At 53.0% G+C, this 23,416-nt stretch overlaps 1 protein-coding gene across 1 annotated transcript in view; it reads right to left on the reverse strand.

Moving 5' to 3' along the window:
• The window catches only part of LOC114828497 (uncharacterized), a 33,251-nt gene extending 12,586 nt beyond the window's left edge, over window positions 1–20,665 (reverse strand). The window contains exons 1-2 of the mRNA XM_029112854.1: window positions 20,633–20,665; window positions 2,474–2,724 (exon numbers count right to left, since the gene is read on the reverse strand). Coding sequence (XP_028968687.1) covers window positions 2,474–2,724; window positions 20,633–20,665 — 284 coding nt within the window. The remainder of the gene's footprint in view (window positions 1–2,473; window positions 2,725–20,632) is intronic.
• Window positions 20,666–23,416: the final 2,751 nt, after the last annotated feature.

Raw genomic sequence — 23,416 nt, forward strand, 5'->3', positions numbered from 1 at the left:
AGAGCCTTTGCGCAACGGCTCCACGATGTCCCAGGGATCGTAGATATCGTCTCGATTCGATCAAAAATCCCACGACAAACGGTGTCGGCAAAATTGGAATTTCACACCTCCGTTAGGGACGATGGACCATCATTGTGCTGCAGCGAAATTTGACAGAGTTGATTCGGAGAATTTCAATATCAAAGGGTCCGTCGGCGGCTTTCTCAGGAGCCAAGCCGTTTAGGTCAACCGAGGATCGGAGCGCCGGAACTTTCTTTCAATGGTTCTCGCTTGATCTCGGAACTCGTCCGCCTCCCGCTGAGTTTCTGCCACTACCGCTTGACAACTCGTTTGCTCGGAGCAAACGAGTTGTCTGTGGACATCCCCACGACGACAGATATCACTCCTGTGTGAAAATCGCCCCCGAGCTGTTCAGCGCATCCAGACTCCGAGAAGATACAAATGTATTAACAATGACGCCGCTTGAGACGCGAAATCACGATTCCACTCCGGAGCTGATCGAGGGAAAATCTCTCTCTCCCTCACGAACCATAAAAGGACTTTTTGTGCTTTTTGGAAATCATTGGAACGAGCGGAATGAGACTCCAGCAGAAGGTCGTGAACTATTGTAGGTTATTCCCGTCGTCATCCTGTGCGGGATGTATCGGGCATCGGGTCGGAACCCGTCCGAGAATATTCGTGGTTGCGAGAAAATATCCAGTCCGGAAGTCTGCCGACAAGGCGTAGATGTTACCATCCGTCGCTCCCCTCAAACTGAAGGACGGGTGCAGCCATGTGTTCATTCTCGAAGGCTCCTTCAGCTCTTCAGAGAAGAAACAGAGGACAACCACTTCTCCTTTCATCCGTTCGACTGCCTCCCTCTATGGCGCTTACAAACAGTCGTCGGAGTCCGGGTTGACAAGTGGCAGAGAGACGTCAGGAGAGAAGTCTCTTGCGAAGCGCTGGGATTGAGAAACCGATTTCCTGAGATTCGTTCGAACGATTGTCAGGGAACACCGACCTCCTCTCGGCAGAACCCCACGACCCAGAATTAGAAATCAAAAAGGATCGTTCCCTGAATTCGGAACGGCTCAGAGGACCGCGGAGCTTTCCTTTCAGAGATCGCGCGACTTCCGGAAGCGAAGCGCAGGAGCCCTTTGACGTCTTTTTCACCTCCAGGTACCTTCAAGGGACCAGGCTCATTCGGAGATCATCAACGAGATCGCTGATGGTCAGAGCGCTAATGTTTCACAGTTTATGGATTTGAGCGGGATTCGGGCGAGATGGCTCCTATTATCCCTTGAGCGAATACGGCACCTCACCGAGGAGGGGGAACCTGACCTCAGTCTCGAGGAGAAAAAATCGCGGTCGATACCGAGAAACTCGAAAGTTTGACTCGACGCGAAACCATCGCCGCCAAGAAGGGAAATACGACCCGGTGGTGTCAATAAAACACGAGTTGAGAAAATGGCGGGAAGGCATCATGGGAAGCGAATCGAATATGGAAAACAGCGTTCGACGACGCTATCTCGCTTGTCGGCTGTCGCCCTGAGCGAGAGGCCATTCGTCCTCCGCAGTGGTCGCACTTGCCGGCCGGTAGGTACACAAACGAGGAGAGAAGGAATGGATGCTCGCATGCATGCATGAATGGAGAGATATGTAGAGATACATATATTCAGTTTGCGGGAATTCCAACGGCAGCTTCCGCTCCGCTGAGCGTCCCTTCTGCGACACAAAAAGTGCTCACAAAACTTTCCCCGGAATCGCCGGTTGCGACGATGTTCTGTCGTGCCGTGCTCCGTCAGACTTTCTCAATTCCTCTTCGCTCCGACTCCCCTTCGCGATTCGAAATAAAACCCCCATCTGAGTTTTCGGTATACGTTCGATCCCGAACCTCAGACATCGTAGGCCGAGGGCCATCACCGCTGCACCGTCGAGTCGAACGCCAGATTTCGGGCCAGGAGCCGCCATTAGCTCGAAGCGTTGCCGAGCGTGAGGCTCAAAATGCGTCTTTGCGTTCAGAACTCCGTACCGGCGGGATCAGACATGACGAGGATTCGTCTGAACGCAGCTTGCTCCTCTCCGACGGTAGGCTCTTCGCAGCCCGCTTTTTCCAGGACTTTTCTCGTTGCTGCTGCGAATCCTCAAACGCGAACAGGTTTCTGGTCGAGTTGCCCGAGCAGACTTTGGGCTCACAATCAGCGCGCGCCCGCTCGTTCCTTGTTTGAACATTAAAGGGACTCGGAATGCGAGTCGTGGCGTGGGTTTTTGTTCAGTCGTTCCAACAGCTGTTACTACGACGGCTATTATTGTTGCTGACGTTACTACTGCAGCCCGCTTTGTTACAACAACTGCTGTGTGAGGCTTGAATGGTCGACTGAAGGTGTCTTTGGGATGCGAATTCACAGGTCGCCGCCGCTTCCGCTGAAGACCGGAGCAGAGAAGCAAAAGGAATGGGAATCGGGAGAGGAAGAAGGGGACACCGGGTACTCACCCTCCGCGGAGGCGTTTTCGATGTTCCTTCCTTCGGAGTCGCATGGCCCGGTAGCGGAGTGCGCAAATTATTATGAAGGCGATGATTGGAAAGAAGATGATGCCACTGAGAATCGGAATGAGAACTGGTCGAGGATCGAGGTGAGGTGGGAGTTGTTGATGGGTTGTGGTCACATTGGATCGACCTTTGATGTGGGTTTGGGGAGGCTGGGTCGGGAAGTACGTAGCGGGAATCGAGGGAATGATGAAATCCTGGACGTATTCACGTCGCAGGAAAATTCACCGTCAACCTCACTGTAGCGTCTACGGATCAATCGTGATGCTTGTGTGTAGCCGTCGCGGAGGTCCTGGAGGCGTTTTTTTTCGTTTCTTCGACGTCGTTCCGACGTAGAACTTCGTTGACTTAGTCACCTTCAACGTATTCCCGCCTCTGTGGTTTTTCTTGCTCACTGCCACCTAATTATCGTCGTTGTCTTGGTCACGTGCACTACTTTCACCCACGAAGTCCTTCGCCGGAGAAATGTTCTCCCACTGGAACAACAACAACAACACGTGATCATCTCCGCTGACAGAGCTCCGGCGCGTGCGGGGATGCACAGGATCAGAATGAAGCGAAAACCGATGCACACCTGTTCCTAGTCGAGTAATCGGAATCTCGGGAGTCATGTTCAACGCAAAATGAACGTCATCGAACGGATCTCATAGAGACGTCTGAAAACGCATGAGACGTCGGATTGTCGCAAATAGGCGACATCTCCGAGATGGGCGTATTCGCGCATGGCGTGGTGCGCGGTTGGTTAGGTACGGGGGCGTACTTGTTCGCACGGTCGATATTCGAAGAGACCGACCCACGGAGAGATGGATGCTCTATTCCCCAGAAAGCACACCTATCCAGAGAAACCGCGGATAATCCTGATACGCGAGAATTAGCGTAGAACTATGTACGGGTTACATCCGTGATCACGCTCCCCAAATGTTTTCTCGACCGTCACGGTAGGGCGCTCGAGAAGTCCGACTTGAGGGCTCTCCAGGAGTTGAGGGAATTACAAACGGGCCTTTTCCACGCACGGCGGCAGGTGTTCAAAAAGCAAGCCCGCCTCACAGAAGCTTCCTAATCCTGACTAAACACCCCAATAAATCAAGAGCGGACGGTGTAAGTAAGATGAAACACATCTCCATCGCCCTCGGGAAAAACGGTCCGGAGTGCTTCTCCTCCGATTTGACAGCTGATTCGTACCGCTTATAAATTCACCTGCCGTTCTCACATGATCACGGTGCAAACAACGTATTCAATGAGAACACTAGGGCCCGCTCACGGGGATTTCATCCGCATCCTTCCGAGCCGTTCAGCGCGGCGGTCGAATCGGAGAGCCAAGAAATTCGATTCGTTTCCCTCCTTCCACCCTGTCCCACATTCCTGGGGAACAATCGACGTTCTGCTTCATTCTATCCCGGCCGTCGCTGATCCGCTTCGCAATCGGGGCTCACAAGCGCAACTTTCAGAAATCACCGAATCACTTACGATGTCGACGTACGCCTTTCGTAGGTAACGTCCTGCATGTGCAAACACTTTAGGTCACCATATTTCTGCACGACGATCCAAGAGCGCGTCAGTTGCAAGCACTAGACAAAAATTACATGCCCGGTTCCCCGGGCCGAACTCGACTGCATTCAACGCGACTTCCCGCGTCGAGTCCACGAAGCTCTCTGTCGTGCGGATCCAACTCGCAAACTACAACAAGGGCGAGGAGCCTTCCCTCCCCCTCGAGCTGCGGTCCTTTCCTCAGTCAGGACACTACCGAGCTGCCAAGCGACCGAGCGACCTACCGAAAGAAGGACCGACTGGAAGAACGCCCGACCGACCGACCGACGGACTCAACGACGAACAGGCGGTCTTCGCAAAACGGCAAGCTACCGGCCACCAAGCGACCCACCGACCGAATCAACCAGCTATTCTCCTCCGGCTACATGACGTACCCGCAGGGCTCCACTTCAACGCGGCCGAGCGTGCTGTCCAATAACTCGCGCATGTATTAAAGGAAACGATGCCCGAAATAGATGCTACACGAGTCGATCGAGTTCCTCTGGAGCAACACCCTCCTCATGAGTTCAAAACTCGAGGCGTCATCGTTCCTCGAGAATCCGAGCGGACTGTGAAACTCGACGCTCTCCTGTCACAACAAATTTTGAACAAACGACGAGACTGGGTAACTTAAGCGCGAAACTTTCGCACGTTGCGGCGAATAACTCCGTAATCTTCCGACTGGATCCTCAGTCATGAGTCATGACAAATTACGGAGGAGGAAAAATTCTACCATGAAAATCGACCATGACAAAACCATGACAAGAACTCAAATCAGATAATCGACAGGAGACCTGGAATTCACTTTTTTCTTCGGTCGGATCCAGTCGGGTGCGACATACGTCAAGTGCCTTGGGGTCCCAATCCAAGTCATTCGCAGAGTGGATCCGGGAGTTCGATCCCAGTCAGCGGGGAATGGGGTCGACACCTCCGGACTGGGGCTTGAGCACTCGCCCTGCTCTCGCATGTCGCCCATCCCTCGACTGGGGCAGGTGAGCCATTTGAAACAAGACGACAGGGCCATAAAAAGACTACATCTCATCAGCGTTGCGAACACCTGTGTAAACAGGCTTTTTTTAAGCATTTGACATCCGACAGCACATTAGCCTCTATATCAGGTTCACCAAGTCCGCTTTTCTTCGCCTAGTTGCTTTCTTGGTTAGTCCGCACAGCGGGTCAACGCAGTCAGTGGTTGACTGACCGGTCCACTGGCGGGAAGGCGGCCGGGAAGGCTCCGGCAATCCGCGGGACAGGGACCGCCGGGTAATGAAGCTTCTATCAATCTCTCCCTTCCTTTCCCCGTAATATGAGCAGCGAAATTGAGTGATACGTGGCCTGGAGACCGGCCGAGCCGGGACGCGGTCTTCAACCAGGCGGAAGCGAGTTTTGAAAAATATTGCTTCAAACGATCGGAACACCTCCACGTGCGTCGCCAGAGAGCGATGTGATTTGCGGTCATAAGCCTCCGGATCCTATTTGATGCGACCCGTCGCCAGCAGCCGGCTCGAATCCGGTCATCGACGCCAGATATGGAGAACGCATCGCCGAATGTCATCACCAGTGAAAACTTGATCTGAAAACAATCATGCGGCCATCCGCCTGCCAGATGGCGCATGGATGCGGGACGTGTGAGCGGCGGCTGGAATGCTTGATGACATGCAAGCTAATATCGACATCGTTGAGACAATGCTGACAGGAGCCAGGGAGCCGTTCGCTTTTTCCCCGCCGGCTCGTAATTGGAAACCCTTACTTTTCGCCAAAGCCTCCTGAGGAAAAACGCTCGTTGGCTAAGAGGGATGAACGGCATGTCTCAAGACACGAGAAAAGTTCTAAGGTCGCTCCTCATCACAAAGTTCGCTCGTGAATGTTAAACCAGCTGATGTAAGCTAAGAATGCTCGTGTGGAACGAACGCTCTGCCTGCGCAATGACTTGACTTGCAGTCCGCTCTCGGGAAGTTCTTCACTCTTTTTTCAGTGCTCCGGGAAATGCTATCCGATGCATTTCCTGATGAAAGAGTCTACACGAGCGCCGCAACAGTTCTTCGTGCCTGGCGGCACACGAAAGTTTGCGAAATTCCTCGGAGGATGCGTCGTGTAAGCGCCGAATAAAAAAATTCCAACGTTGGAGGTCCAAAGGAAGGTAACGATGACGCGGTTTATCGCTGCCGCCTGGGAACGGGTGGCGAGATAAAAGATCGATGGAGCGGGATGAATGGGGAGATGAGGAAGCCAATAGAATAGAAATTTGTCTGCACCTCCAAGAGTTGCTATCGCTGTTCTCGCCGAGGGTATAGCGTGGGATTATCTTATCTCTCTGCAGCAGATCGACTTATGAGCTTATATGGGTTTGGAAAAACTGGAGTCGGTGCTAATCGTTGAATCGGTGGTCATTCTTCGGTCTCTTAAAGCAGAAAACAAAGAATCCGCTCTGTCCTACTCGACCCCGTCTTGTCGGGTTGCGAGGGACAGGCGAACGTAGACAGCACATTTTCCGTGATTGCGTTGAGCCCACTCGGCGGTTCGAATATTCCCGTCGGAGGCAAAAAATCATGGAAGATTTTTTAAATTCTTCCTTCAGGGAAGCCGTCGCGGGATCGGGTTGCCAAGGGTTCAATTCAGTTTATCCGGATTAGGCGCATAGCTGCTCAAGCTGATTGCTCGAAATTAGCGAACCGATTCCCCCTCTTCACACCGAAAAACCGGTGAGCTTCTCGATGCGAACCTCCCCACGAGAGCTTCGGCGAGGGGAATAATTTCCCGTTTGAAAAGTGTAGTTTCGTCGCGCGGGGCGTAATCACGGATTGGAGTTCCGACTTTCGACGTCATCGTCTCTCTGCTCCTCCGTGATTCCGATACGAGATCATGTGGAGTGAGCTCCGCAGCTCCGAGACCCCGAGAAGGGTTGCCCTCTCGTTTCGGCGAGAATTCCCGCATTGCAAAGAGTAATGAGCAAGTCAGGCCAATGACACGACGTGCGGGCCTACGAGAGGCTCATCTTCTCGAGAAGAGACCTACTTATAGCGATCTGAGCGCGGAGCGAGGATATTGATAATTATTCGACGGCGGGATATCAAAAGACTTCTTTGCGAGCTCCACCAACCAAAATAACGTTGATGCCTTGGAGTTCCAGGTGGCTTCCTCTTCCGAAGGACAGCGGATCGGAACGACAGGTGAGGAATTCCCTAGGTCTCTGAGGAACATCCTCAGGTCATCTCGTCTCCTACACCTCCAGACTCAACCCTCGAGGTCGCATAGTTTCGCTTCGCGATCGAGTCTCACCACTTCGGAACTCCGTTCCTCGCTATTATTACTCCGCTCCTCGCTATGTTTACTCCGCTCTAACGGAGAGCAAGGTTGTGCCGACTCCAGTTGCGAATGAAGTGTTCTATGAATACTTTACGTCATCATTCTCTCCGCTGTGGTCTGCTCTCGCAAGTGAGATATTCTCGTTCGCGCAGACGGGAACTCGGCTACTCGTATGCCCTCCTCGCTCTAGGAACTCGCTCGCTCGCTTCGTGGGACTCGACTGAAAAATTCGACCGGATGGTTGAATTAATTGATTGATTTATCGTTCGCCCGCCGGATAGAGTTCCGACGTCGAATCTCGATCCCCTCATCAGAGCCGAGTAAGTATGGTATTTCAGAGCGCACCGCTCCTCCCTCCGAGGAACGTTTCGCATAGCAGCGCTGCCCTTTGCGAATCAACGTTTCAAATCGATAATCGGGACGGACAGGAATCAAGTTCCCGTCCTCGACCTCATTAGCATAAAAATGACCGGACGCATTCGCTTACGATGACATTCCGCTGCTCCGGTGCACACGCGGTTCGGGTCCAACTCCAGAAAAAAATTGGACTAGGCACAGGAGCTTGGAGAGATCAGCAAATTAGGAACGACCATCCATGGAGGACTGACGAACTCTAAATATTGCGGGTCATTCGAGCCTCGTTTGGCGAATTTCCTGCACCTCCGAAGCGAAATATCGAGGGTCCTAGGGATTCGTCGAAGAGGGTGGCCAATTAGTGGGGCTCTTCGGGGAGTTTGACAGAGTTTCCAGGAGTAGAAGAAGCGGGGCATTCAATTGCTGTGTTTTTCCAAGGTGCTCCGGTCCGAACTCCCTCGTGTCGAGGGAAGACTCGAAGTGCTGAGTGTTCCTCAATGCCGTACTCCGCCCGATGCCGTGGAGCTGAGAACAAATCAAATAAAAACGAAACTGTATGATCCGCTTAGAATCGGGAGAGTTTGTCCTGATAATCCTCTCCTGAGGACTGCTCCCTGACTGCTTATTAGTTTTCGGGAATCCCGGAGGGCAGTCTCTCCGACCACAGTGTTAAGACAGCCGCCATGCTTGAAGCGTTGGGGGATCCTCGGAAAGACACATTAACATAAGCGAGAATCTGAAGAGAGCCTCTGAGACGCGAAACGGACGGATTTGCTTCAAGAGAAGGGGGAATAAGGTCGATTCAGCCCAATCATTTACATATCCTGCTTTCGCTCGTTTTCGCATATTAGACCCGATGGTCTAGGAACGTGATATCCTGACGATCTCTCCCTGAAGCAAAGTTCCTCGGCGAATAATTCCGCATATCCGAGAGTTATGATCTCTTAATGATCGCATGAATCAATGATTGATCGCAGTTCGCTGGCTCCTCAGACATTGTCGTGGCGATATTCGCTCGCGGCCGGGGTGAAAACCCTCAGTTTCTCCAGGGATCTTTCTGCATCGACTCGATCGGCTCGCGACGCCGCGCTGGATACGCCGGGATGCTCGCGCTCTCTCAGATGAATGGGAGGTCCCATATTGTTCTGTCCTCAAGTCGACGGATGGTGGGAAAGGAAATTCGAGAGAGGATTATGGCGGCACCTTTCTACAAGGTGCCGCCAATCCGAAGGGAAGGCTGCTTGACCCCGAGGGCTGAGGGATTTTTTTCGAGGTATTGTTTCCTTGCGTGTTTGCGTCATTTCGACCCCATCTTCAGCGATAACACATTTTCAATGATTTCCGAAAGCTTTGTCCACCGAGAGAACTCAAGATATCGCACGGAAAGTCTTTGACAGAACTCGCCATCCCAATTCTCTCGCGTATAGTGCCGGAATTCCGAACCGTGTCCAGAAGTTTTATAGCACTTTTCCTCCGACTTAATAGACAGTCGATTCCCAAAGCATCGATTTACGGCGTATTTTGCGGCGATCGCCTCTTTCTGCTATTTCGACCACGTTCGACCTTGCAGTCGTAGTGTCTGAGTTCTTCCTTCTTGACCTTGGCTTCTCCCCTTGCTCCTCGGGAGCGGAGGCAGTGGTGGAAGTAGAAGATGTCGGCCAAATGTGGGACATTAGGAAAATCGTTCCTTGTCTCTCTGGCCTGCAAACTCGGGACCGTCCACTCCCTCCTGGCCTGTCAAGACCCTCGCCCTCCTCCCCCCCCCCCGCATGTTCTCGCCGGAGTCGGTTGAGGTGGCTGAAATGCCTCGCGTAAGATAAACATAGCGAATATGATACGAGCCACGCACGCCCATTCACTCACAAGGCCACACATACGCGCATCGACACCGAGATCTCGAGCAGCTTCCGAGATGACGACGTCATCTCGTCGGGGACTTCTCGACGGCGCAGTGGGCTTTTGGGCAGCGGCCAACTACGCGCGCATGGGACTTTAAGTATGACCGATGTGGCGAGTGCTCGATGAGATCCTCGGTAAAAGTGCTTTATTTGCAGACAGAGCCCCCGACGGTTTAGCGTGCACGTACTTCGCCCCCCTTCCTCCCCCGAGTCGCGACTACACTGGCGCGCCCATACGTTTGGCGCTCGACGAGTCTCTCCCACAGCCCTGATGCGATGTCTCGTCCCGCCCGGATCGATCTCGACCCGGGCTGTGACGCGGCGACCCTTGCATTCGATCAGCGACTGCCTTATTGCGGTTCGATGTTGCGGCTGTCACGGACCGATGTCTGGAAGTTTTCCATTTTGATAAAAAGTTTCTCCATTTGTGCGCAGCACGCGCCGCCACTTCGAGTTCATCCGATTCGTCATGTTTATCTCGCAGACGCCTGAGAACGGGAGCGCAATCGTCGCTTACAGCAATGTCGACTTCCAGCAAATCGCGGGACATTTGCATGAATCGCGCGACTTCCGATTCCGACAACTGCGAACGACGAATGGAAGGAAAAAACGTTTTTTTCTTAACATCGCACAGCAAGAAGCTTTCCTGCAGGCAGTCGCCTCGGGACGCAGTCGTTTTTTTTCTCCTGTTTTCCACCGCAGCGGGACGATGTCTTCCATTAGCATCAGACACCATTCCAGGAGAAGACGGGAAACAAGACCTGTATGGCCCACCCATACGCTTTACTTGGAACGTCATAAATTCTGGCGTTTACCGACGTCATTAACCTACTGTCATACGCATTTTTTTTGTCACATCCAGTCGAGTGAATATCTCGACGGAAAATACGTATCACTGTCCAAGTTTTCCCATCTGTTTGCACCCCGCTCGTGACGCCTCGAACGTCGACGTCGTAACAGGCTCGCTGCTCCCGATAGAACGCAGAAAACGCATTCGTGGTCGTGCGTATAGGCTCAGTTCATAATTCGGGACTCCAGACGTCGCAACATTGGAATCTCCCGCCGCTCAAGTGGACGCACGTCTACTGGATTCCATTTTTACGGCACGGACTTCACTTCTCACTCACTGTTGGCGACGCATTCCGGAGCACAAATCGAAAGTCGACAAAGAAGTCAGTCGTCCGCAAGCCATCGTTCGCCGGCGTCCCCGGCGCAAAAACGCCGAGTCGCCAGATCCGGAGTGTCAGTGAGTGCTTGTTGCAGTCCGACCGGTGGCCATTGTGCAGAGCAACAGATACAGATGGGTGTTGAGAGCTGCCTCTCGTAGCGATCTCGATTCAGCCTGGAGGCACGCTCATGAGACCGAGCGGGAGTTCGATCCATAATGAGAGCTTGGAAAACCCACTGGGATCGCTCATCCTACGCGATGTGCGCCCGAAACAGTTCGCCCTCGAATATGTTCCAGCGGGATCACAAGTTCGTTCACACGTCAGATCTGCCGAGATAGTGTCTACCGCCGGGCTCGGCGGGGACGAAAACTGGGGCAGCGGGCTCGTTGAGCTCGAGAGCTCTTTCCTCGCTCCGACGGACGCGATGGTTAGAAGTTACTGCCGGCACCCACGAACCTGAGATGCGATTCGTCGCCACGGGGCTTTCACTCAGTCAAGCCATCTGTTATCTTTCAAGACGACACTTCCTGATGAGGAAGCAACTTCAAACCTTGCCGAGGCACAGGAAAACTAAATTAAAAAGTGAGGAAAAATCGCTCCGAGCAAAAACGTCTCAGACAACCATCAGACCACGTCCCTTCTCCCCTTGTCTTTGATAAGCGCCCTGTTCTGTGACGGAACTGGGGTTCCCGGAGGCGGGCGTCGGCGTTGTCGGGGCTCCGGAGTTCCCCAAGTTCTCCCTGGAATGGGAGCAGGCTACTTCATGCTCGGTCTTCCGGATGGGCATGCGCAGGAATGCCTAAGACAATGCGTCTCCACAAATTGCACCCTGCGAATAATCTTCGACCTGGAGCACCAATCCTGAGGTTTTTCAGCAGCACCGTTTCGATCGCGTGGTCATGGTGGGGCTCATGCATGGGCACAGCAACTTGTGGAGGTTTTCAGGAATCGCTGACGTGACACCGTCTCGGTGGGCGTCGAGCCCACGTCAGAAGCTTCGATGATCGCCAGAGAGAATCCGCCGGCGCATGGGCCTGGAGTGCTCATCTGGAAACTTCAGGTTCACGATGCGTGATTGTCGTTCGAAGTTCAGAAAATACTACGGAGAGCTTTTTGAGAAATTGACGTGGGGTATTCGGGTCTGGATTTGGTTTCGGAAGTTTCCGGCATCTTTCCGAACACTCAGATCGCACGGCTTCGCGAAACCTTCTTCTCGTTCCTCATGGCCTCCTCGGGAGCTCTTTCCCCCTCCCTCTTCCCTCCCCATGTCCCAATGGAGTCAGAAGGTCGCGGGGAAGTTTCCGCTCCCGCAAGAGGAAGAAGTTCTGCTGGGGCTTGAACAACAGTTACCCGATGATGATACCGCTCCGACGTGTTTTATGCCCTGGCGTGCACATTGTTTTTATGTTTGTTTTTATTCGCTGTTCCGCTAATGTCTGGCTCACTCTCTGTTGTCGTTGATGTCTACCGCGCACATTCCTTCTCGATGGACGTCTGGCGTACCCGCCCTAACAGTTTATGTTTCCCCTAATTCACCCTGAGGGTGTCTAACGAAGCCTTGTTGCCTCGGATGAGCCTTATCGGACAGCATGGCTCTCTTCGAGCATGCAGGAAGTAAGCTCGATGTGGCCAGACACATGTAGAGCTGATGATGATGATCCTGTGTCGAGACCCAGAAGCTGAGATTTATTCATTTTCAGTTTGCCATTCTTCAATAAAAGGTGAGTTCGGAAAATGCACCGCGTAGATGGCTAGCTTCGATGGTGAGAACGAGAGACGTATGCCTCTTTGTCCTGTATATCCGGAAGTTTCTACGAGTCGATCGGAAGAGCCGATGAGCGACTTCGCATCGGCGATCTCGTCCTCTGCCGCTCAATCTCGAAGAATGAGCCGGAATTTCACATGGACACGCCCATGGTGATGCTGGAATCGGAAGCCGAATCGGGAGAGACTCTCGCGATTCTCAGGTTTTCACCTGAGATCCACCCTCGTGGTTCCCGAAGCCTCTCCCCTCGCTGCAAGCTCTGTCGGGTCGCCTGATTGAAGGAGACCGATCCTCGTGGAACAACGATCTCTGATCTGCGTCATCGGAATCCGGGATACCGATCGCGGCGCAGAATCTCGTACAAATCGAAAGTCGATCGATATTATTTGTATTGCTCTGGTCCACTGCGCCAGAGTCTGCTCGGGAACCTCGCTTGAGAAATCGGTTTGCTCGGGCCCTGGCTGCGGAGCCGATTTCCGCGAGCAAGCCGACTGAGCGTCGGATCCGTCCCGTTGCTCGGAGTTCGGGAGCATTGTTTTCTCAACCAGAGAGCCCCTGCAGCCCTGGCGGAAACGCCTTGCAAAAATCTACACGTCGCAAACTCGGTGATCTCTAACGATCACGACGACGACGGCGGCGACGCTATTTTTCACAGAGAGCGGAAGGCCATAGAAACTAACGCTGGCCGTCAAAAACTTGACCGAAAGGGTGCAGCCCGGGGAACGTCTTCCGTCCCTTGCGTCCGCTGCAATTTTTCATGAACGATGTAGAACGTGCTTTCTGAGGACACGTGCGTGCGAATGATGTCCGGCTAACTGCCAAGGAAACTCGGCTCGAGAGAGGACGGACGCGGCCAGTGTTCAGACTTTCTTGAATCAAACTGAGGCATGCGGTCGTCATTCCATTCCGTCCAAGAAGTATTCTCTAGAGCGGATCAGCAAGTCGGAAATTCGATAACGGTGAAGAGAAAAACCTCAGAACCTTCGGTCGAGAGCACTTCGACCGAACTTGAGGAGTCTCTGCAGAAAGGGGAGTCTGCCAGTTCCGGTGCTAATGCGATGTTCGATCGCTGATTCAATTCTCAGATTTTGCGACAGAGCCGACGGCAAAACCGTCGCGAGGAGAAATTCTAAGCCGATAGACGAGGGCCGATGCTCGACGTCATGCGCGAGAGTCTGCCGAAGAGGAACGTCCTTGCCGGAATAGTCGTCGCTGGTCGTCTCTCTTCGCGCTGTCCTTAGTTTTATCGTCTCTGATGCGACCCTCCCTCTCAGGGAGCGTGGTTTTCCAGCATCATCTGATCACGGTGGAACTTACTCGCCCAATTATCACGGAACGCTTCCCAGCTCAGACCATGACGCACTCCCCGTAATCCCCCTCGGGAGCTCCTATCGCCGTCGTCCCATCGCGCCTCTTAATCCGAACGCCACGTGTCGGGAGCTACGGCGAACGGTCCTATGATTGAACGAAACTCAGTTTCGCTGAGATCCGCGATTTTGCTGGAAAATGTGACTGATCGCTGAGCCGCATCCGCTCCATGGTGTCTCCTCATCGATCTTCGTTGCCTCGATCGCGCAATCTCAGAATGAACAACAAAGCAACATCGCGAGTCTTATTGGCTTCGGTCGACTGAAAACCACCTCGAATGGGCTATACAGATGCGTTCCTCTCGAGATACTGAGCGAGGAACTCAGAGTATGTCAAGGAAGTCAGATTGTGTAAAGACATCTGAAAAGCTCTGTTTCCTCTCAATTCCCGAACCGAAGAGGAAGAGCGAACTTTGAGTGAATCGCACGTTCCGAGGATTAGACGTAAGGAACGTTCCAGAGATGGTCTCCCGCTAGGAACAAGTATGGAAATTCTTCACGCCGGAGGTGTTTTCGGCCCTTGGGGAATTTGAACCGCTCGCGGGAAACGGAGGCCCTCACCGGGGACCCAAACCACCGACGGGTGGTCGAGTGGTTAGCGCGTTTGTCACTGCTCGTGCGAACGTGCGTTTAACTTCGTGAAATGCCGCAACGACACCGCTCGCGCGGGAGGCAGTGTGGGTTTGATCCCTGCTGCCGGAAAAATATTCCTTACGGAAACGCAGGTACTCGGCCTTGATCCTCCTGTGTTGTGTTGAACATTCGAAATTTAGCGCGCTTTCCAGAAACAGCAACAACGAGCTGTCAGTCAATAAATGATCGATCATTCCCGTTCGGACGGTCTTGAAAGGAACAGCGTGTCATCACTGAAACTAGGTGTGAACCGTAACATTTTGGGTAAATTTGCTCTATGGATCGGTCCCCGGAAGCAATGTGAATAACAGTACCCGGGACGTTCAACCCTGGCTGTGTGGTTCAGCCCGGAAAAGTTGGGGACCCAGACCGTTTGCCTCAAAGTCCCGGCAGACTTCTTGTTATAAACGTCTGGAGGCGATGAAGCCTCCGCGATTTTGTCTCTTCTATCGCCAGCTCCGTACAGACTCAGTTCTTCTCGCGGGGGAATCCTCCACAGTGCGAGGAGGGGCACTGTTTGTCTTCGGTGCGAACAATGTTAATTATGTGAAGACGAACTAGCGCCGGCGCAGCCAGCTGCCGCAGTTACGTCGACGGCAGCGCCTCGGAATACTAAGGGAGCCTATGCAGAGGAGCGAGTTTGAGCGAAGTTCGCCAATTTTCCAAAGAAACTGGTGGTGCTCCGACTCGGGCTGAAGACTCGAGGGGAGCTTCTGCCGCTCGACCGGGATGTTTTCCCGTCCCGAACGGGTCATTTCTCATCTTCCAAATGGCCCGCTCTGTTCGCTGCGGAGGCGCACCGATATACGGGAGCGGTCTCTGGGTTAACGTGCCCCAGCTCTGAGGAGGCATACATAGGTCATGTCGATCAGCAGAACGATGATCGCAAAGCTCTCCTTTCGATCGTAGCGGCATTACACGGTGATGAAGTTGATGGGTCTTCCGATTATTGGGTTGCCGCCGCCGCTGCGGCTGCACCGGATACAAGCAATGAACGTGCGGCACATCACCCGGTCCGTTTCGCCACTTTCTGGAATCGACCGGGAGCGAGGAATAATGATCCTCGATCCCGGCGGGAATAGTCACCTCTCCACCATTAAAATTAGACCACGATTCCCTCCCCTTCCGGGGCGATGGAGCCTAATGAAGCGCTCAAGTCGATTCTCGAAGAGCGGCCAGGTGCTCCGTGTATTTTCCCCCAGCGAGAGCGCAACAGATTCTGGGATCCCTGGAACTCCACTGGCCGTACCGCGTGGTCCAGCAGGCGCGTCGATCTCGCCTCAGGGACAGATATTCTCGTGATCGATAAATGATTGCTGCGAGTACTCAATGGCTCGAATTCACTTCTTCCCCTTCCGGGCTCCGTGTCCGAGAATCAACGCTCGGTTATTGATACTCTGATGTGCATTGCTCCACGGAGACCGAAGAATCTCGAAGCCCAAGGGAAGATTCTGTCCCGGAGAACCTAAGGAAGTCGGTGTCCATGCTGAAACGAATGTCTTGCATTGTCACCACGTCTGCCGATAAGAATCTCTGATGGGAGTGAGCCTGATGCCCATAAAGACCGCAGTTTTGACTTTCTCCGCCATTGCCTCCCGTGCTGGAAAAGATCCGCCCCAGGAACTACACGGACGGTGTTAGTGTCCGGGAATATACTGTGAGACCTTGGGCTCAGCGGAGCAAACTCGGTCAGCACCGCAGTGACGGCGTCCGGCGACAGCGGTGTGGGGTAAGATAACAAAGGACATGACCTATCTTGCAGGTCCGCTGGCGAAGCGATGTCGTGGTGCTCCGAGACAGGTGAGTCGTTATCATGGCAAGGAATATCGAAGCAATAGCGAAATGGCCGCGATAAGGATCGTTGTGTGTCCCGCCGAGGTTCCCACAGGACATGCAGAGATTTCATGAATGAGCTGTCGGACGTGGTCGCGTCTCGGAATCACGAACGCTCTCGGAGAGGAACGGGGAGCGAACGGATGAGGGAGGAATTTCGAGGATCCGTCGTAGTCGAAAACATTGAGAGCCAGTTCCCTCAAAAGCCAGATCCTGATTGGGACCATGATCCAGAACCACAAATCGAAAAAACATAGCGTGACGTCGTGGGATGAGCCTACTTGCTTTCATTCTAATAAATTTTACTTGTTTTTATCCCCGGGCGAAGCGTCGCGGCGGCGACGCAGTGTTCCGCTCCTCCAGGCGCTCACTTGCTTGAATTAAACTTTTTTCGTCGACGTACCAGATGAACTCGTATCGCTCGGGGAAAAACGGACAGGGAGATGAAACGCGACATGTGTAGAGCATCTGCTGCGAATGAGAACGTTCAGAATGGCGGAGCTTTCGGAGACGTACTGAGCAGCGAGCGAAACCCTGCGCGACATGCGTTTCTGGATGGTAGCTGCCGATCAGCGCTTTTGCTGGAGTCGGCAGTTTTTCCGCTCATGTTCCTGTGGGAATTCATTGCCCGCACTCAAAGCTCATTGCGACATCCATCGGGCTCTCTGGAGGGCAGAGGGACGAATCGAGTTTTTTGAATGCCTAAAGCTGGGCGTCACCACGCCTTGTTCAGAGCGGACCCGGATTGGAGCTTCCGAGGCTTTTTGGGCATGGCATTCCATCATGATGGAAAGAGTTCTGAAACTGTTCTTCGATCCAGCAGCTTTTCCCGAGTCTAGCTACCGGGTTGATCGATTCTCAGCATGGTCCGACTCCAATCTCCCCGTATGCGGGACCGAGAGGATTATCGAGCTCCCGGTGTCGGCTGGGGGAGGATTCATTGCGTGTGTGATCCCATTCGTTCTTATAGGGGCTCCGCAGCCGTAGTCTGATTGAAAAGTAATTGTCAGGGGCTTCCCGTATGATCTTCGGTGGCCTCCAGCCGAGCTCAGTGGATAGAGGCGATGGCCCAACGATTCCCGAGCTTTCGGAGTTTTCTATTTCCTCCGAACGTTCCGGGGCCTAGCTCCACGGCATCAGCGTTCGTGTCGGGAAGCAGGTGAAACCCGAGGCAGCGCATTGCAGGACGCGACTCGGAAGTAAAATTCCGCCGCTGATGGCGATTGCGGCTTGGGGCAAACGGCGCGGCGCCCCGTCTGCACCCAGACAAGAAGAACGTAACGAGTGGACAAACACTCTCTAACAATGCCGAAAACAAGCGAAACAACGCAGCTGTTACTTCGGGGGACAGGGGTTGGGTTGGGGGGCGGGGGACGATCTTCATTTCCCGCAAAAGTGGAGTTTGCGCGGAAGAGGACGCTTAGCGCTAAAAAGCTGGAAGGACTTGTTCCTCCATGTGAGCTACATGCAAATCGCCTCGCAATTCCTGGGATTACAGCAATGCGGAGCGAGCGACAGGCATTGCTCTCATCACGTGGAGCCGAGAGCGACGAGCTCTTAACGCAATAGCGGATTATCCGCTCCTTATATGCGTGACGTAGGATGGTGGCGAGGCACCAGCTACAGCTCCCGAAAGCCTCCTGTTGTTCCGCTTATCGGACGAGCCGACCATTCAGATCTGTCTCCTCTGATTCGTTTATTTTTTGTATTTATTTACTATTGCTTTTGTGGATGGTTCGCCCCATACCCTCGGTATATTTGTGCTCAGACTAAGCGCAATATCTACCGAATGAAATCTAGGATCTTCCTCTCGTCCGCTCGAGCAATTCTTGACATTTTTGAAGGTTGCGACTCGTCTGGACCCTCCCTTCATCCAAGGGACCCTGGAGGATGTAGGAGTTCCAACCGCCTATCGCCATGATCAAGGGCCGAGAGAGCGCATGATCGGGGCTATAGGCAGATCCAGTCTGAGGGTCTCTTGCTTTTCATGATTCTCCGCTCCGCAGAGACCATCATCGACGAGAGCCTGGTTAATGCGGGCCTTTCGAGTGCAGCGCATCATCAAAAGTGGAGTCGGCAATTTTTTAAGCACCACATCCACGTTATGCTGTGCAGCTGACTCCATCACCCGCTGTTCAATGTTGAGTGCAGCGAGCAACTTTTCATTCCGGAAGAAGAACAGTCGAATCTTATATTTCACCCGTTGGTAGACATATCTTCTCTATGCCGCTTGCCCGGATGGCTTTCATTTGAGGAAGGAGCTCGCGGCGTCTGCGCTCTCCTCGTCAATCCTGTGCAGAGGCGCGCACCCCTAGCGCAATGTGGTTCCTCCGGAGCATGTTTGGTCTTCCGTCGATGGCTGCAGACGTTCCACAACGCATAGACTCGCTCGATCGGGGCGGCGTAGAGGGAAAGCTGAGACCGGGACTGGGACGTCAGCCTCAAGTTCAGATGTTGGCGCCTGCCCTGATATTCATCAACGTCCGACCCCTCGTAAATCGTCTGACCCCTTTTTTTGATCGTGTGCTCCCTACGGCACTCCGATGATCCATCTTGGCGTTTGAAGCTGGAAATCTGCGGAAGAAAGGCTCGAACTGGATCGTTGCGTATTACAGTTATCGAATCCATTGTTGTACACTCTGACAATGAGTCGAGGCTGAGTGAGTCGGGTTGAGACCGGAGCCAGACTCGATCTCTGATTCCCCCGCATGATTCACGATTTAGGAGACATCATAAGCTGGAACAGCTGATAGGATTGTTGTGCATTTCCCGTGTAGAATCCAATGAGAATGAGGCATTGCAATTAGTGCCGGCGCGGCGTTAGGAAACGCGCGATCTTGCACATCGAATGCAGCGTCCGACCATGATATGGCCATTTCATCGCAACCGTATGAGCATAAGAGCAGGACGCATACTTTGCGGAGGTATCAGCGTACCTTCGAGCATTAGCGCGACTCGGATCCCCTCTTATTTCATTATCGTAAAAGTTTCATCAGAGTTCGACGACGTCGGCAGAATCAGCCAACGGAAACCCTTGCGGGCAAGGAATGCTTGATTATGTTCTGGCTCCGAACTATTTCCTTCAAGCTCGTGGCAAGCCTCCTGCGTAGGTTTTTGCTTCAACGCGACAGAACCCTCGAGCGGCTCGTGTAGAAGATGTTGGTCACGTCAAGAGAGGCGTCACGGAAGCTCGAAATCCTGGACGAATAGGAGCTTTCGGAGACGAATGCGTTGTGCGAGCGAGGAACATGATGTGCTAAGAGACCTGCGGCACTCGATTTCGCAAGCCGTAATTATTCGTCGTCGGGATCTATCGATAATAGAGATTCTGACTTTCCTCGGGCTCGATCCCTCGTTCAAGGTCAAGTCTGGACTCGGGAATCGTCTGATCGGAGAGGATTCCTGAATCGCGAGGGTCGTGATGTTGGTTCTCACATGGTGATTCTATGCCTCACTTCGATTTTGTTTCTGCTCAACGCTAATGGAGAATGATGCGCACATTGATGAGAAGTCATTCGGATGTATTCTGCTAGTCCTCTCGACCTACGAGATTCATAGAAACCTCCCCCGGGACTGATATCGAGTAGTCGCTCGAAATCACTCGAGTGTTTCGACAAAAGCGCTATTGTCGTCATTGTTGTGATGAAGATGATCCTCGCGCTCGTCTTCGCTTCCATAGTCATGCACAGCCTCGACTTGAGCGAAAAACGAATCAATGAACGTCGATCGGCGGTTTTTCGCTCGTGGCTTCGATTCATTCCCGGGAAAACTCATTTCCGGAGTCGTTTATGCTGGTCACACTCTCTCATTGCCGTCGCCGTCGTCTGGCAGCATCTCCGTGGTCGGCCCTCTCCGAAGGAACGCTTGGCAGAGAGGCTCTCAGAACTCCTCTGGTGGGCAGCTCCCGACCCGATTGTCGACGAACTGGAATAAATTCCGCTTCCTGTCGCACTGTGACTTCCCTTTGATTTTGACGGAATGCATCTTGCCCCAACTGTCCAGCGTTATTCCGGATTAGGTTTCAGGCGATCGGGGCCACCGAGGGCCTTTGGTATCTCACGGAAGGGCCCTTAGCTGCCCGCGAATTCCTCCGGCTCCGTCGCGAAGCTCAAGGAAGACGGTGAATAGGGGTCTGATAGCCGTAGTCCTCGGAAGGTGTCATTGTAAGGGCCGAGGAGGCCGGGAAGAGACGCATTTTCGCTCAACTCAGGACGAGATCGCCGCCAAACGCAAACTGCACGAAGCCAACTCACTGCGTAGAAGCTCTCTGCCGCGGGTTGAGGCATTCCCACGAGTTGAGACTCTCGCATCGAGCCACAATATGACGTCAGCTCGGTGGTTCACTAACAACGCAACTCTATTATAAGGGACGCGTCCGTAGAGACGGTCGTTAATTTACGACGAATTTCAGGCAAAACTTTCGCCCCTCGACCGAGCCCTCGCTCCCTCGCTAGCCCTTTCGCCTAGAGTCCTGCCCCGCTGCCGGGCTCTTGTTATACGAGCCGCCCGTGTAATTTTCTCCTAAATAATCCGTCTTTGATCTTCTTCCCTTCCATCAGCGCAAAGTCCAGCTCCGAACCCGCCTGGAAGCAAGGCTCTCCAACCATTCAAAGCTGTCACTCGCTCTGTATGACAGCTACATCCTTTAGTTCGACGACATTTTCGGAACTCACCCCAAACCCTCGGACAGGTGGGCAAGAGGGCTCGTCGCGACTAGGGGGCGGCACTCGCTTCGATTGCAGGATCTCTTCAAAGGCGAACTCATGCCAGACGACTCCAATACCTATTGTGATCTGGATCGAGTTCTGGATTTGCCCCAGATTCCCCATTCACCCCGAGCCTTCCGAGGACTCTCATTACTCGGAATTCATTCCTCCCTGCTGAGTGAGACTCGCCTCAGGCAAGAGCCTGATCGCGCAATGCACGGGGAGGCCGAATTCGGACTCCCATAGAAATTTCGAATAGTCGTCTAACATCAAAGACTCCTTCTTTTGCGATACAAATCATTCGCAAGGTTATAGACTATGTATGTTTCAAACAATGAAGAGTCGCGATCGTGGCTGAGTCCGTCGGTGGGAAGTTCGTGCAAGGAAGAGGCCTTTCGAAGGCTTCCTTCGTACATCCGTATCGAGAACACATGGAGAATTCCTGAAGGAAAGGGTTCAGTAAAACGTTCATGCTGGAGCTCCGGCGATTTCTTTGATCGATTTTCCCCGGGACCTGGAATCGACCTTTGATATTCATGAGCTCGGCCAGGCGCTGCTGCCCGAAGCGGCGATCTTCGCCGTCCCCGGTCGTGGCCTTTGTCTGACGATGTGAGACTAGAGAGATTCCTTCGTCCGATTATTCACTCCCCGGAAAGTTCATTTACGACTTCGGTCTCTCGTGGACTCGACAGACGATGGATCCCATCAGCAATCGATCACCACTTTCGGACCCGGATCGGACCACTTTCGGTCCGCTGGAATTGAGCCAAACCACTCAGGATTCGCCTTCCGAATTTTCCAAGCACTCAACTTCGTCCGAATCGACCACTCAGCCGCTCCGATTTCGATGAACCACGATTGATGATGCGTGATCGCGTTTCCTGCACTTATAGTCTCGTTGCGGAAGTCAACTTGGGGGTTCTTGTCGCCGCTGATAAGGTTCCATCATTTGATCCTGTGCAATCGTGGTCTTCACAGCCCGAGACTTGCTGAGATATCGATCTTCCAAGGAAACCATCTCCGGTTTCTAATTGGCTGTTTTACTTCCCCCAATACTTCTCTGAATACGGGAAGAAGGCTCCGAGCTCGATTCAGTCAATCGTATGACTGATCAGGAGCGGTGTTCGAATCGCTTAGTCGAGAATCAACCAGCTTCCCTCGGGCTGTAGGGAAGGGTTTTTTCCAAGAGCTCTCATTACCCCTCTCGAGAGAACCTCTGAATTGCAGCCGACTGTCTTTTCATTACCGAACGTCTCCGAGAGAATATTATCATTGGGGAAGAAAAAATAATGAAGGGCAAAAAATCATTATTCACTCCCCAATCGAAAACATTACCGAATGGAGACTTCTACGATCGGGCGGTCAGATAGCTCCCACAATAATATCCCTAGGTCCTCAAGCTCCCACCAATCTCGGAGGAAGTCGGACGGTGTCGAAGCTTTGCCCGTTCCACAGCCTGATTATCCACATGAGTCCGTGCGCTCACCGAGGGAGAAACGCATCGCGCGGTAATTCATCGACGCGTATGATTTGCTCTGAGGCTTGAGTCATAAGTACCGCACCTGGAAGCGATATTGAACGAGGTCGAAGCAGATTGGGGGAGGCTAATCAGTTGGTGGAGGCAAGAGAAGCAATCGGCTTTGGAGCTGCCTCCGGGAAAAGAGCCTTGGGAGAAAACCGTTACGACGATGACGTCACGATGGCAAAAAACTTGTGCTGCGTCCATAAGAGGACCCCTATCGAATTTTTCGCAGGAAATCAGGAATATCCCGGAACTCTGGAGACTCATGCCAATAAATGGGAAATCGTTTCTATCCCTCCCTTGAAGGGAGGAAGTTCGTCTTGTTTTCGAGCAGAGGATACTAGGACCGATAACAAGTCGAGCCTCCGAGACGAGGATAAGTTTCCGAAACTCTCTATTACTTCCCGCTCTGGCGGGGGAGGCTGACCATGGCGATCCTCGGTTCATTTATCCATTTGCCCTCATTCAATTACCCTGCAAGTCAGCATCGGTTCATCAGAGCGATCGCTAGTCGAGGAATCGTCAATCCTGGAACATAATGAATCTGGATTGGGTTCGGAGAAGAGTAGTAGGCCAGATAGAAATAAAAACTGCAAAAATATTCCTTCACTCCGTCACTCATTTTTCTCAAGGAGACTCCGCTCCCCGGCGAAACATATCGCACTAAAAGGCTGAGAGACTTCGATGCTCAAACGCATCCCCAGCCTCGGAGTTCCCGAATCCTTGGAGCGAGACGTGTCTGGAGCGGCGGCGGCTAGGTCGAGGGGGTTCTTTCTCCGGAGACAGCTCGAGAATGGTAGACATTGGGA

Source organism: Galendromus occidentalis, unplaced genomic scaffold (assembly GCF_000255335.2).
Source record: "Galendromus occidentalis unplaced genomic scaffold, Mocc_1.1 scf7180000077530, whole genome shotgun sequence".
Classification (NCBI taxonomy): domain Eukaryota; kingdom Metazoa; phylum Arthropoda; class Arachnida; order Mesostigmata; family Phytoseiidae; genus Galendromus; species Galendromus occidentalis.